The 15,183-nt window shown below is 26.7% G+C and overlaps 2 protein-coding genes across 8 annotated transcripts; one reads left to right on the top strand and one right to left on the bottom strand.

Moving 5' to 3' along the window:
• Positions 1-2,213: 2,213 nt before the first annotated feature.
• Positions 2,214-7,920, top strand: LOC118443817 (prolyl endopeptidase). Of its 5 annotated transcripts, none has more exons than XM_035871331.2 (14): positions 2,214-2,312; positions 3,095-3,205; positions 3,512-3,625; positions 4,173-4,396; positions 4,477-4,664; positions 4,757-4,982; positions 5,082-5,241; positions 5,385-5,585; positions 5,663-5,845; positions 5,952-6,065; positions 6,140-6,288; positions 6,394-6,606; positions 7,082-7,409; positions 7,521-7,920. In XM_035871331.2, exons 2-14 carry the CDS (start codon positions 3,095-3,097, stop codon positions 7,584-7,586), a joined length of 2,277 nt encoding a protein of 758 aa, XP_035727224.1. In that variant the 5' UTR covers positions 2,214-2,312; the 3' UTR covers positions 7,587-7,920. The 5 variants fall into 5 exon arrangements, with proteins under 5 accessions (XP_035727224.1, XP_085517918.1, XP_035727223.1 ...); XM_085661792.1 differs by having other exon boundaries at positions 2,298-2,312; positions 3,079-3,205; XM_035871330.2 differs by having other exon boundaries at positions 2,305-2,320.
• Positions 3,313-12,995, bottom strand: Hydr1 (abhydrolase domain containing Hydr1). 3 transcript variants are annotated; one of them, XR_014983063.1, is made up of 9 exons: positions 12,686-12,995; positions 11,114-11,283; positions 10,717-10,927; positions 9,648-9,760; positions 9,193-9,430; positions 8,778-8,943; positions 8,327-8,602; positions 4,498-5,563; positions 3,313-4,338 (listed from the first exon to the last, which is right to left on the bottom strand). XR_014983063.1 is itself a non-coding variant. In XM_035871344.2 (7 exons), exons 1-7 carry the CDS (start codon positions 12,791-12,793, stop codon positions 8,421-8,423), a joined length of 1,188 nt encoding a protein of 395 aa, XP_035727237.1. In that variant the 5' UTR covers positions 12,794-12,995; the 3' UTR covers positions 7,445-8,420. The 3 variants fall into 3 exon arrangements, 1 of the variants encoding a protein (XP_035727237.1); XR_004838795.2 differs by lacking the exons at positions 3,313-4,338; positions 4,498-5,563 and adding an exon at positions 6,315-7,328; XM_035871344.2 differs by lacking the exons at positions 3,313-4,338; positions 4,498-5,563 and having other exon boundaries at positions 7,445-8,602.
• Between the last annotated feature and the right edge of the window lie 2,188 nt (positions 12,996-15,183).

Below are 15,183 nucleotides of genomic sequence, written 5' to 3'. Positions count from 1 at the left end.
ATTTTCGTTCGATAATCCACGGACAAACATGAAAATATAATGTCTATATTATGCACACAAATCTTATATAAGTGTTCTTATCGGTTACACCTGCATTGTGCATTTCTTTTTTCCATATGCATAAATAATTCTATGAATCAGACGATAAATTATGATCAAACGAAGTTAAAGAAAAATATTTATCGTTATCGTTTTCATAAATATATATGCTGTTTAATTAATATTAAATATATAATATATTTATAATCTCGTTGAAAGTGAGAGAGAGAGAGAGAGAGAGAGAGAGAGAGAGACGGTCATACATATATAAATTATTTTATAGAGGTTAAACAACTCAGAAATTTTTAAATAATATAATCTAATGAAAAAAAGGGATAAAAAGAATAGGAAGGAAGAAAAAAATAGAGAAGAGCATGCTCCAGATTCAAGTTTCGAGATAATTTCATTCGTTCAATTTTCTTTATGTGATATATAAATCTTTATATTTAGATCTCATATATACATTCATATATTAAATTGAATAAGCATAATTTGTTCCTATGTACTAATTTTATATATACAAATTTAAATGTATATTGAATGTAATTTTGAAAAAAAAGTAATTGATTTTTAAAATCACCTAAGAACTTTTGGACCAGTCTATACACAAATTTTATATACATAACAATCATAATAATATATAAATTGTATATATAAATAAAATATATAAATTATATGTATATATATATATATATACATGTACATAATGTTAACAAATTTTACCAAATTTTATAAAGTTTCTTTTGACATCGATTTATACGTATATATATATATATTTTTTGTAACAACAAGGAGAAGGACTTCGTTTATTAAAAGTAATATTCGATAACTGGTGATTGCAAAAAAAAGAAGAAAAAAGGAAAAAAAAAAAAGAAAGAGAAAAGACAATTATCGTCTAGTTGCCATAAATAACTTTTTTCTTTCCAACATATTTTGTCTCTTTTCAAACATATTTTGCACACGGATCTATTTATTTGTTTACTCGCTCTTCAGGTTTTCATTCTTCGTTCCCTCTTTATGTCTCAATAACATTATCGACAATTTTATCGTAATTTAATGATTATATGTATTAACTGTTTTTATCAATAAGGCATTCATTCGACATATATTGATTATATATTCCGTGATATTAATATTCGTTTTAATAATTATTAGGAACTTTATGATTATGAAAAAAATTAAATTTTTCCTACGCTTTTTTTTCTCTCATCATAAAATCAAATAAAATATTTGAACGATAAAAATTACCTGTGTAAAATAAGTATATATAATAGTTATATATTAAATTAATTTAACCAATAGAAATATATGTACTCATATATATATATATAGGTTAGGTCAAAACTTATTATTTGAATATTAAATGTGAATAAAATCTTTTCTTCGAGACTTTGTAATATTGTATTTAACTAGGCTTATTAATTTTACACATTAGAAAAAGAAAATAACCATAAAAAGTCTCGAAAAAAGAAATAACCAATTTCAAGAAATTTTTGAACGACCTAGGGATTTTTAATCTAACTAAGTAGAAAAAAACCAAGTCAGTTTTTCAGTACTGCGAATTTCTAATTTGATCGTTATACGTATTTCGTGTTAAAAAAATAATAAATAATTAATGAATTCCTCTTTAAAATGATTATTAAATAATAAATTAATTCTTGCACGCAAATAAACATATTCTGAAGATAATTATCGATTATAAATAAAATATAAAAGATAAATGTAAATAAAATAAATTTGTTGCGAATACGTATTCATCATTACCCAACATTACGCTTATATATACATATGTATATATATATATATATATACCACATAATACACACACACAAGCACACACATGCATGCCAGTTTAATAATGACAAGAAAGAATAAACATCGATAATAGTTGAATCTTTCTTATCGACCGTATCAAAGTCTAATCGAATTTCTGAGAAATAATTAAAACGAGGGACATTTGTTTGTCTTTATATCAATTATATCAAATAATAGTAGCTTTTGGAAAATAAATATTGTACGAATTTATTAAAAGAAATAAACGTTATAATCCAATCGATGAGGTTAATGGCCATACAAGATACGACATATAACGTTATGCCGATAGTTTCTATTGGCTGGCTAAAATCTCTTATAAAGTCACGTTTACGTGTCAATTATTATCATACGCTATTAAGAGGGGGCAATTAAGGCCACTGGATAAGAACACATATCTTCTTACTCTCATCCTGGACACCCCTTGGATTTTCTATCAATTTGTAATACGATCGTTCAATGTATGTATGTACGTACGTACGTTTATATGTCACAGATGAAAAAACAAAAAAAAAAGAAAAAGGAAAGAAAGAAAGAAAGAAAGAAAGAAAAAAAGAATTCCTTTCAATAAATTATTTGTCCTATTGATAATAAACATAATTTTTACATCTTTTTTGTCTTCTTTTTAAAGAAATTTTTCTTTCTTTCTTTCTTTTTTCTTCTTTTTCTTTTTTTTTTTTTTTTTTAACGATATTTATTCAATATGTCTCCTCTTTCCTTTCAATCGTAATCACGTATTATCTAACCTTTGTAAAAATCTAATAAACGATATCAATTGTCGATAAAATTTCTATCGTTGCTATCAAGTGAATAATTTATTTTGATATAATTCTTTTTTTGTGAGAACAAATGTTTCGAGTTAAAATTCGTAGTATGAAAATTATTGATTTCACATTTAATCGATTAGATTCTCTCCGTCATATTGTATTCGCAGCTCAGAATAAAAAAAAAAAAAAAAAAAAAAAAAAAGAAAAGAAAAAGATTCTAATAAATCGTACTACGATCTAAAGCGATGAATTTTTCGTAATTATCATTTAAACGAAAATTATTTACTTTCGTTTTTAAGAAAAATCCTATTAATCGATAGCAATAATTTTTGATATATAAGATTAGGAGGATATATATATACATATATACATATATATATATATACATATATATATACATATATATATATATATATATATATATATATATATATACATATATATATATCACTCTTCTTAGTGTAAACGTATTTCAGATGCAGTTTTTTAGGTGTGTCGTAGGGATCGACAGAAACGTTTTAAGAAATACGCTAAGCTCTGTTAACTTACATCTAATCCGTATTTCATCGTTTTCTAAGACGACACAAGTAAGGATGTAAAACGAAGTAAACAATATAAATGTACTGGGTAACCTCTGTTCGTTTTTTTTTCTTTTTTCTTTCTCTCACTTTCTCTCTATATTTCTCTTTCTTTCTTTCTTTCTTTCTTTCTTTCTTTCTTTCTCACTCTCTCTCTCTCTCTCTCTCTCTCTCTCTCTCTCTCTCTCTCTCTCTCTTTCTCTTTCTTTCTTTCTCTTGCTCTCTCTCCCCACTCTTTATCTCTTGAATATCTCCTTTCTTCTTGCGTTCCTTATTCTGTTAATATCATTACACGAACTTCTTCTGCACAATTAGGCTTTTTACGATCGTGGACCAAGGAACAAGATTAAATCAACAACAATGACAAAATTAGAATATCCAGTTGCTCGTCGCGACGAATCTATTGTTGAAAAATATCATGGTGTTGAGGTTAGTACACATTTTTCGTTATTTAATTTTAGAGGTTATGTCTAATTTTCTCTTTCTCTCTCTCTGTCTCTCTTTCTCTCTTTTTTTCTCTTCACTGTTACGATTATACTAATTTTTCGCATTTGAAAAATTCTTCTTCTTTATTTTGACGTTGGCTCGTTTATTTAAAAATGTTTCCGATAAATTGTTCTCTTTTTTATTTTCAAGAAATTTGACTTCTTTCGGAAAAATAATAAAAAAAATGTATATTTTTGTATTGAGGACGACCTCTCGTTGGGGCCGAACAAAGAGAATTTTATCAGTATGATGACTGAGCAGAATATTCTTATCTCTTGTATAAAATAAATATATGCTAAATGAAAATTTCCATTATTTGTGAAGGTATTAGTTAATTTCTTTTTTTTTTATTTTTTTTTGTTTTAACGTTCACACGCATCCTTAATGAAATATTAAAAATATTTTAAATATGTATTAGACACAAGCTGATTATTAGGCAAAATAAAAATAAAATATTTAGATAATTTAACGAATTAAATTGATTGTACAGATATGCGATCCATACAGATGGTTAGAAGATCCAAATTCAGAAGAAACAGAATCTTTTATCGAAGCGCAAAATGCATTGACCAAACCATATTTAGCTTCGTGTAAATGGCGTCAGGATATTCACGATAGATTAAAACAATTATGGAATTTTCCTAAATATATGTGTCCTGCCAAACATGGAAATAAATATTACTTTTATAAGAATACCGGTTTGCAAAATCAAAGGTAATATATATAATAAAATTTTTATAAGTATGTAGTTTGATTTTTTTTTTTTTTACTTAACTCACTGATATTATTTTTAGCGTATTATATGTACAAGATACCTTGGATAGCGAACCTAGAATATTTCTCGATCCAAATACTCTTTCTGAGGATGGCACTGTTGCAATATCATCTAGCAAATTTAGCGAGGATGGTAGTATTTTTGCATATGGATTATCCAGTAGCGGTTCAGATTGGAATACAATACATTTTATCAATGCAGATACCGGTACGGTGAATATATCTTTAATACTGAGGTATGCTTAAATGTAATTTCTTTTATAATTTTGTTTTTGTTAATTTGTATAATTAATTATACAGGTGAAAAATATCCTGAAGTATTGGAGAGAGTAAAGTTTTCACCTTTGACTTGGACTCATGATAATGTGGGTGTCTTTTATGGACAATATCGTGATCAAAAAGGAAAAGTTGATGGATTAGAAACACAAGATGATCAGAATCAGAAATTGTGCTATCATCGTGTAGGTACACCACAATCAGAGGATGTGGTTGTAGTAGAATTCCCAGAAGAACCATTGTGGAGGATGTAAGTGATATTTGAATATCTTCTTAAGATGCAATCGATTAATTAATGCAACAAATTTTTTAGTTTTGTTTCTATCTTTTTTTCTTTTTTCTTTTTTAGAGGAGCACAAGTTTCTGATTGCGGAAAATGGTTAATTGTTACACCAGTAAAAGATTGTCGTGATAATCTAGTGTACTTCACAGAATTAAAACTTGACTCTAAAATAGATGGTTTGTTGCCACTTACGCAAGTTGTTGATAAACTCGAAGCCGATTATGAAGTTAGTAAAAAAAAAAAACTACATATATATACCTATATATATATTTTTAATGTAACGATTTAAAAATATGATTATTTTATTTACGCAAATGATGATGATAATAATAATAATAATAATAATAATGATTATTATTTTATTATTAGTACGTGACGAATGTTGGTACCAAAGCTATATTTCGTACAAACAAAAATGCACCAAACTTCAAGTTAATAGCAATAGATTTGGTAGATTATAAAGAAGATAAATGGACTGAATTGTTACCTGAACATCCTGATAACGTTTTAGACTGGGCTACCGCAGTCGATGGCGATAAGTTTGTTGCCTGTTACATACAAGATGTTAAAGTTAGTGCATATACATATTAAATTATTATATTTAAACATAATTAAACATCTATAAATTTATTTATATAAATTTTCAGAATATTTTACAATTGCATAGTTTAACAACTGGAAAAATCCTTAGAACGTTTCCATTAGACGTTGGTACGATCATTGGTTTTTCTGGTAATAAAAAATATTCCGAAATATTTTATCAATTCACATCCTTTTTAACGCCTGGTGTCATATACATGACTGATCTTAAAAATGACGACGAACCAAAAGTTAGTATTAAAAATAAAAATGAATTGGATGTATCGATGAAAGTAATTTTTTTAATGTATTGATATTTCTTTTTTTTTTCTTTCTCTTTCTTTTTTCTTCTTTTAGGTATATCGCGAAATCAAAGTGAAAAATTTCGATCCGTGTTTGTATAAAACGTCACAGGTATTTTATACTAGTAAAGATGGTACTCAAATTCCCATGTTTATCGTTATGAAAAGTGTAAGTATTTTTAATAAAATTGATATTCTAACGAGTCTTACAAACAAACAAACAAAAAATCTATTGCACTTTAGGACGCAGTTTTGGACAATTCTATGCCAGCTTTACTTTATGGATATGGTGGTTTCAATGTTAGTGTCCAACCGGTATTTAGCGTAACAAGGCTTGTCTTTGTTCAACATTTAAATGGTGTTCTTGCTATTCCAAATATTCGCGGTGGAGGGTAAGAATGCATAATTAAAAATATAATTAAATATATTATTGATATTTATATTATTACATACATTATTATTATTATTATTTTTTTTTTTTTTTTTTTATCGTTCAGAGAATATGGAGAAAAATGGCACAACGGTGGTCGACTATTTAATAAGCAAAATGTATTCGATGATTTTCAATGTGCAGCAGAGTATCTTATAGACAATGGCTATACTACATCTAGTAAATTAACTATCCAAGGAGGAAGTAATGGTGGATTATTGGTAGCTGCTTGTATAAATCAACGACCGAATTTATTTGGTGCTGCTATCGCACAAGTCGGGTTGGTTATTTTTGTTCTTATTAAAAGATAATATTGACACATTGATTGCCTAAAATATAACATAATTATTTATGTTCATTTTAGTATCTCTTTTATAATATTTCGCATATAAATCTATTGACAAAATTTATAAAAGAATTCATTATCATATTTTTTACATTTTACTCATATTATATTTCTTTACTTTTTTCTTTTTTTTTTTTTCTTTTTCTTTTTCACTTTCTTTGTTTTCTTCTTCCTCTTCTTTTATTTATTATTTTTTAAATGTAAAATGAAATATTAAAAAAATTTTTAAAGAGTTAAAAAAAAGAAAAAAATAGATAAAGATTCCGCGAAATGTTTTTTCACGGCAATTAACGTGTCAAAAGAAGTTACAAATTTAAATTGGAAATATGTTTATTTTATTTTCTTTCTTTTTTTTTTTCCTTTTTTTTTCTTTTTTTTTTCTCTTTTTTTTTTTTATATAATCTTTTAGTGTGATGGATATGTTACGCTTTCATAAATTTACAATTGGTTCTGCTTGGGTCTCCGATTATGGAAGTTCAGAAGATCCGAAACATTTTGAAAATTTAATTAAATATTCACCGTTACACAATATTAAGATACCAGAAGATGGTTCTCAATATCCAGCTACGTTGCTTTTAACAGCCGATCACGATGATCGTGTTGTACCGTTACATAGTCTTAAGCTGATAGCCACGTTACAATATACGCTTGGAAATCTACCAAATCAAACAAATCCATTAGTTGCAAGAATAGACACGAAGGCTGGCCATGGCGGTGGGAAACCAACCACTAAAGTTGTTAGTAATATTATTTATTTAATTTAAATTTCAACTATGTCACACACGTTTTTATTAACAATCGTTATAAACATTCGATTTTGTTCTATTTGTTTTTTTTTTTTTTTTTAGATCGAGGAGAACACAGACATATTATCGTTCATCGTCCAAGCTTTGAATTTAACATTCAAGCTATAACGTATGTAAATGTTATTATATACTACTGTTTGTACATCTTCTAAAATTATTACGGGGGGTGGTTTCAGGTATTATTATTTGTGATATATAATAATATATTCGTCGTCGGAAAAAACATTTTATTTGCGTAAATTTTTATGAAAGATAAATGCATACGCGTGGTCTTACATACTTTTTCTTCTTTTTCTATTTTTCTATTTTTGTTTCTTTTCTTTTCTTTTTTTTTTTTTTTCTCTCGTTTTATTTTCTTTTCTTTTTAATAAATTATTATAAAAGAAATTATATCTCACGCACACGCACTTATATCGTATAGTCAAAATTCGAAGAAAAATAATCACTATATATATATATATATATATATAAGACTATATATATAAATATATTCTTATGTATACATGTATAATGAAATTTTTCTTCGTCGTGGCTAAGTCGTAATTAATGCATACAATGCAATTTATGAATAATAATAATAATACTACAACTTGTTGCCCGTTTTTATTTTAGGAATGTATTGTTCGCGTTTTAATCATCGTCGTGTAACGTGTCATTCTTAATATATATATATATATATTTACATTTATATATATATCTACATATGTATCGTGTATATATATATATATTTATATTTATATATATATATATATGCATACATGTGTACATATATATAGACATGTAATAATATATATATATATATATATAAAAATAAAAAAAGAAGAAAATGGAAAAGACAAATAACTTACAATGGCACATCTTGAACGATCGCCCCGAATAATTATTAAAAATGTTTGCATCGACGATTCTCTTCGATGATGTCCAAAATAATTGCTTCATGTTTTAATGGGAAAGTAAATCCATACCAATGGTAAATAGAGCAGTGTAATATTGGCAAAATAGTTTGCTGATATATTGTTCCTCTTTTACTGGCCAAAAACCTTCGAGAAATCCAATATGACCACCGCGCGAAGTTACCACGATGGCGACATTTTCAGTTTTGCTAAATTCATTTAGTGGTATTGCTACAAATTAAGATAATCTAATCATTATGTTTTGAAAATTATTTTGTTAATTATTTAGATGAATAGTTACGTATTTCTTTTTTTATATTTTTTTTTATCATTTCTTTCTTTTTTTCCTCCTTATTTCTTTTTTTTTTTTTTTTTTTTTTTTAACTATGTCAGTGTTTTCACTTACCTTCGAAAGGTTGAAAAGGATCGTCTGCCGCATTAAGGCACAAAACCGGTACCTCCATTAAATGCAATTTATCATGTAACGTTGCTTTTTGATAATACTCTTCGACATCTTTGAAACCGAATTGTTTGGTCGTAAAATTCGAGTCGAATTCTCTTACGGTTTGACTCTGAAATTATTGAATATATTGTAAATACGAAAATGCAAATAAGATAATGCACAAGGGTCATTTATTTTTTCTTTCTTTTCTTTTCTTTTCTTCTTCTTTTTTTTTTCTTTTTTCTTTTTGCTCTCTTTTAAACTCTTAATATTACGTTTGCAATCGCGTTTGTTATCATCGTTATCATCGTCATCATTAATCATCAATCATCAATCAATCATAATCATTATTATTATAATATTATTATTATATACTTACACGTAAAACGTCATTCATATCTACATTTTCTAAGCCGGTCTCCAAAGAGGAGTAATATTTTTTAACCGTACGACACAGATTACTGGCTAGATGTTTATTCAGCATCAAATTTATATAATTATCTTCGATGCTTTTTGTTGCGGCAAATACGTTCCAAGGCACTGAGATGATAAAGCATCCCTTTAATTTATCTTTAGCAGCTTCACCGTTTTGTGCTAAATAATTACCTAATATCAATCTGAAATATAATTTAATATGTATAGATATGTATATATGTATGTATGTATGTAAGTATGTGTATATATATATATATATATATATATATATATATGTACTAGAATAATCATGCAAATTCCTATTAATGAAGATAAGATAGAATTAATTGTCAGGTGAATTTTTTAATTGGTACAAGAAAAGAAAAGAAAAAAGAAAAAAAAAAAGATAAATATCCTTACCCTCCCATTGAAATACCAGTTGCACCGAGGGGAACATTAGGATGTAATTTTTTTAAATGTTCGATAATCTCTGCCAGATCGTCGCAATTAGCTGCACAATATGTCCGTGGTGTCTATTGTTGTTAGTAGTAAATAGAGAGAAGAACAGAAAGAAAAAAAAACGAAAAGAAAAAGCAATGGTAATGAAGATGTAAATTTTTTGTCAACGTTTTTTGCATATATATACATATATACATATATACATATATACATATATACATATATACATATATACATGGATAAGTAAATAAATAAGTTTATATTATGACATATAAGTACATATGTACTCGCGTACATTATCATTTAATCATTCATTCAAATGATATATAAAATCACTTTGAATGTTAGTAATAGTAACTCATGTCGATACTAGAGAGCCCTAAACGAGAATAACGGGTCGACGACAAATTACAAGATAGTGTCACGCGATGGTAACTGCTCAATAGAGAACGATTTCGTAACAGGGAGTTAACGTTAATGAAATTGTATTAAATAGAACTGCCGGGGTACACGGTGTACGTGTATTTTGTCTCTTTGTATGTGTGTGCGTGCGCGCGTGTAGCATTAATGCTACGTACGTACGTATGTATGTATGTATGTATGTATGTATGTATGTATGTATGTATGTATGTATGTATGTATGTATGTATGTATGTATGTATGTATGTATGTATGTATGTATGTATGTATGTATGTATGTATGTATGTATGTATGTATGTATGTATGTATGTATGTATGTATGTATGTATGTATGTATGTATGTATGTATGTATGTATGTATGTATGTATGTATGTATGTATGTATGTATGTATGTATGTAAATGTGTGTACGTATGTATCGTACCGGTTGGATTTTATTATTGATAACTATATCACGAATTGTCATTATTGATCATTGTAATCTTAATAAATCACAAACAAAAGAGAGTACGTTCTATAAGATTTTGAAACAACTTATTATTATTATTATTATTATGTATTTATTTATTTATTTATTTATTTATTTATATCCTTTTCTTTTTTCTTTACCTTCAATTTAACACCACCCAATCCTCTGTTATTGAATATTACGCATCTTATATGTGACTTCTTGGCGGCTGATACCAAACACTTGATATATTCCGTATTACTAGCACCGGTAAGGCCTGGTAAAATGATAACAATCGGTGACGTAGTCGGACAATTTTCCTCGGCCCAATCTAAAGCGACTTCGCCGCCATCGGATAATGTAAAAATTTCCCTATGTAGAAAATAATATATGTACAAATTATAACATGGAAATATATTACGTAAATGGATCAATCTTATTCATTCAAATACTTTCACATTCTCTCTTTCTCTCTCTTTCTCTCTAATTTGATTACTAACTCTTTCACTCTTGTGCAAACATATAAATATATATATATACAAATATCTTCTTACAAACCTGCGGTAATGAATCGCTGGTAATACACGTGCCCTAACGATACTTGCTAATACAGTTTGTGCTCGTGATTCAAAACACCATAAGGTAGGCCAAAATTTATTTTTCACCAATGTTACATGGTCCTCTAAGAAGGAACGAAAGGGTCCTTTTGCACATACCAACAATGGGGTCTATACAAAGTAATATATTAACATTTTAATAAATATTCATAATATATATATAAAGAAATAGATAGATAGATAGATAGAGATAGAGATAGAGATATAGAGATAGAGATAGAGATATAGAGATAGAGATAGAGAGAGAGAGAGAGAGAGAGAGAGAGAGAGAAAAAGTGATTTGGAAAGGAAAGGAAAAAGAATAAGATAAATTAGAAAACAAAAATAGTTTTACGTATATAATAATAATGTTATCTTATATAATAAATACATTATTCAATTTATTATGTTATATATGAATAAAGAAATGAATACGTTGATTAAAAAAAAAAAACCTCGCTAGAATTTCATTAAAAATGAATACCTTGAAAATCAATTAGGTTTCGATTGAGATAATCGATGAGAATCCATTTACGATACTAAATATACTTTTTTTTTTTTTTTTTTTTAATAATTTTATTATTCAATAATTATTGTAATAACGTTTAAGAGAATCGATTGAATTTATTAATCGTGATACTACGTTTTTTTTCTTCCTTCATTTCCTTTTGCTTCTTTCTAATGTATTAACGTGTTTAGTTTTCAAAAAGATTATTATTATTATTTTCATAATTCAATAAAAACTGCGTGTTTTAATGGAATCAAATGTTCGATGCATGCACACACACTTACGCACATAATCACGTAAGGTTAAAATATCACATTCGTCATTGCATGTTGCACGTAAGAAATAAAAATACATTGACAAGTGCGTAATAATGTTTCCTTTTTATTTTTTAATATACATTACGAAAAAGAAACGAAGAAAAGAACAAAAGAGAAAAAAGAAAGAAAGAAAAAAAAAAAAGAAAAAGAAAAAGAAAAAGCATCTTCTAATAAATTTCATTTTAGTTTTAATACTAATTTAAATTATTAATATATTATGTCGATGATAATGAATGACAAAACGAACGGATGATAATTGACGTAAGAAAAAAAAAAGAAATAAAAAAAAAAGAGAAAAAAAATAATAATAATAAAAAAAAAGGGGGGAAAAAAAATAACCATATAATTTATCTTCAATTTGAAGATCTCCTTTTTTAGATTATATTTTATAAAATCGTGATTGGCGCGCTGGGTTCTATAATTTTAAACGCATTCCCAAATCGAATAATTGAAAGAGAAATATTTGATTAACAAGAGAACAAAAAATTATCTAACACGAAGATTCTAGACAATTTCTAGTATATATGTATATATATATATATATACACATATATATATCTATATATATATATATATAGATATATAGTTAATAAATATATATAAATAGATATAGTATACGTTTTATGTAAAAGAAATAGGAGAAAAAAGAAAGAAAAAAGAAAATATATATATATATATAACGATTCTTAATATTTAATCATTTACTTACTTTAACGACCTCGAATAGATAATAAAAGCTGAAACCAATTCCGAATAAAGCTCCATAATAAAGCTTCGGAACTGAAGATATATTTTCGAAAAGATCTAGAACCACCATCGTTCGTTGAATGAAATGAGCAACGTTCGAAGCGTTTGAACGACTACAGAGAGATTATTGTAGACACCGACACCGATACCGACATCAACATCAATAACGACACAACGATAACTAACACGACGATACGATCACGACGACAAAATAGATGATGATGATGAGAACTACCACTGATCGAGTTTTATTCTAAATATTCGCTAGGTATATGAGCGCTGCTCGCTTATTGCGGCTTTTTCATCGCGACACTAGCGCCATCACGTTACCGCAGCGCCAAATAATAATACAAGATTATTTGCAGAAATTAAACGTTTTCTTACATTTTCTTACACTTTCTTCATTTTCTTTTTCTTGTCAACATCAACATTTCACTTTATCACGTTTGAACTGCGTGGTTTTTTTTTCTTTTTTTTTTTTTTTTTTTTTTTTTTTTTAACAATCTTCCTTACGGTCTCTTATTTTTCTTTTTTTTTTCGTTCTCTTTCTTTCTTTTTCTTTCTCTTTTTACTTCGTTCATATTCTTTTTCCACTTATTACATTCTTTTTTACCCCCGTTCAATATAATAAAAAGAAATATTTTATTTCGAATTTTACATTGAAATTCATAATAAAAATAATCGTCATCAATCATATCGCACGATAACGCAAATTATTCCTTGATCATCGTCTTTCGATTGGACTTTGTTAATACGTTTGATAAGAATTTGATACGACATTCCTCATTTTTCTCTTCTTTTTGTTTTATTTTTTTTTTCTTTTTCTCCCCTTGATCTAATAACATTTATTATCTTATGAAAAACAAGAAAAATTGTTCGATTATGGTTGTCTAATAATCGCAATAAATTAAATTATCTCGAAGTAATTAATGGATGAGTAAAAAGACGTAATCTAATGTAGGATTTACGTCGTGATAAAAGTTTTTATTACACGTTTCATGCTTTATCTCTCTCTCTCTCTCTCTCTTTCTCCCTCTCTCTCGCTCTCTCTTTCTCTCTTTTTCTTTCTCTCGTGTCAATCTTTTATCGCTATATAGATTATTGTGTCCCGGTCATGTAGTTGACCGATTATTAACCATTTACACGGTCGAATAAATTAAATGACAAAAAATCTTTTTCAACTGACACCGTGTAACTTTATTAGTCAATTAGTCGACGAAAACGTTTCACTGTACTCAGTTAGCCAACTCCGTTCATTCACTAATCGAATGAATTGACTAGCATTAAAGTGACCTATGACTGTATCTGCACGGATGTATAGATAAATCCGATGATAACGAAAGTTGTCTAAATGTAAATATAAATAATAATATAAATAATAATATTTCTTGAGTTTATATTATTTGAAAATAATTATTATTCTTTTTTCTTTTCTCTCTCTCTCTCTCTCTTTCTTTTTTTTTCTTTTTCTTTTCTTTTTTAACACAAGCATAGAAAAAATTAATAGTTTTATATATATATATATATATTTATTTATTTATTTATTTGTTTATTTATTCTTGAGAAATAATTCTTTGGTATAACTTTACAAAATTTTGTTATATCTTATTTGAAAATAATCATCTTTTTTCCTTTTTCTAAAATTATAGATAAAAATCAATAGATATATAATATTTATTGCTAAGAGAAAAAATTCCTTTAGGTAATTTTACATTTTTGAAAATAATTTCGAGCAAAAGATATATATTCTTTATTATTTCTAATGATACAAATCGTTCTTGTAATCACCATCCTATGTATGTGCGTCATCAATACGATGCTTATTCAAATGTAAATTTGAGTCTATTTCGTTAAAAATTTCTTGCATTTCCGTGACATATATCAAATGAGATATTTCATATGTTGCATTTTTGTTGTTTGCCATTTTTTTCTTAAAAAAAAAAAAAAAGGCAACTCATTTCCTTTTTAGATAAAGTTCAAGGTTAGAAACGATAGATTAAGAGAAATGAAAAGTTGTGAAAGAAATTTTTAAAATTGAATATTCTCATATTGATTTTCCGATATTTAATATTACGATTAGATATCAAAAGCGCGTTATTTATATACGGCTGAGTTTATCAATTGCAGATTAGACAATTTCTTTTAATATTTGATTATCGAAAGAAATCTTCAATTTTTAATGCAAAAATTTCATATCCTTTTTCTCTGGTATAAAAAAAAAGAAAAAAAGAAAAAAAGTATAAAAAAATAAAAAAAGAAATAAAAAAAAAAAAAAGAGAGTAAAAAGAGACTAAGCATTTATTAAATGACACGTACTTTTTCCTTTTTTTTTTTCTTTTTTTCTTTTTTTCTTTTTTTTTATCTGCCTGTCCACATGCAAACTCAACTAAAAACGTATATATGCTATTTTTATTTTATTTGATTTTCTTTTTTATTTCCTTCTTTTGTTTTCTTTTTTTT

The sequence above is a fragment of the Vespa mandarinia genome, chromosome 1 (genome assembly GCF_050613455.1).
Source record: "Vespa mandarinia isolate Hongniang chromosome 1, ASM5061345v1, whole genome shotgun sequence".
NCBI lineage: Eukaryota > Metazoa > Arthropoda > Insecta > Hymenoptera > Vespidae > Vespa > Vespa mandarinia.
The sequence above is the reverse complement of the archived record's forward strand: the minus strand, read 5'-3'. Positions and strand labels throughout refer to the sequence as shown.

What these genes read in the sequence shown, in the direction of transcription:
- Hydr1 (XM_035871344.2), bottom strand. Translation starts at nt 12,793, where the DNA reads ATGGTGGTTCTAGATCTTTTCGAAAATATATCTTCAGTTCCGAAGCTT. An exon ending in TGGGTGGTGTTAAATTGAAG is followed by an intron (nt 9,761 to 10,716) that starts GTAAAGAAAAAA and finishes TAACAACAATAG; the next exon opens with ACACCACGGACATATTGTGC. An exon ending in ACTGGTATTTCAATGGGAGG is followed by an intron (nt 9,431 to 9,647) that starts GTAAGGATATTT and finishes ATTATATTTCAG; the next exon opens with ATTGATATTAGGTAATTATT.
- LOC118443817 (XM_035871330.2), top strand. An exon ending in AAAAATATCATGGTGTTGAG is followed by an intron (nt 3,626 to 4,172) that starts GTTAGTACACAT and finishes TTGATTGTACAG; the next exon opens with ATATGCGATCCATACAGATG. An exon ending in GAAGAACCATTGTGGAGGAT is followed by an intron (nt 4,983 to 5,081) that starts GTAAGTGATATT and finishes TTTCTTTTTTAG; the next exon opens with AGGAGCACAAGTTTCTGATT.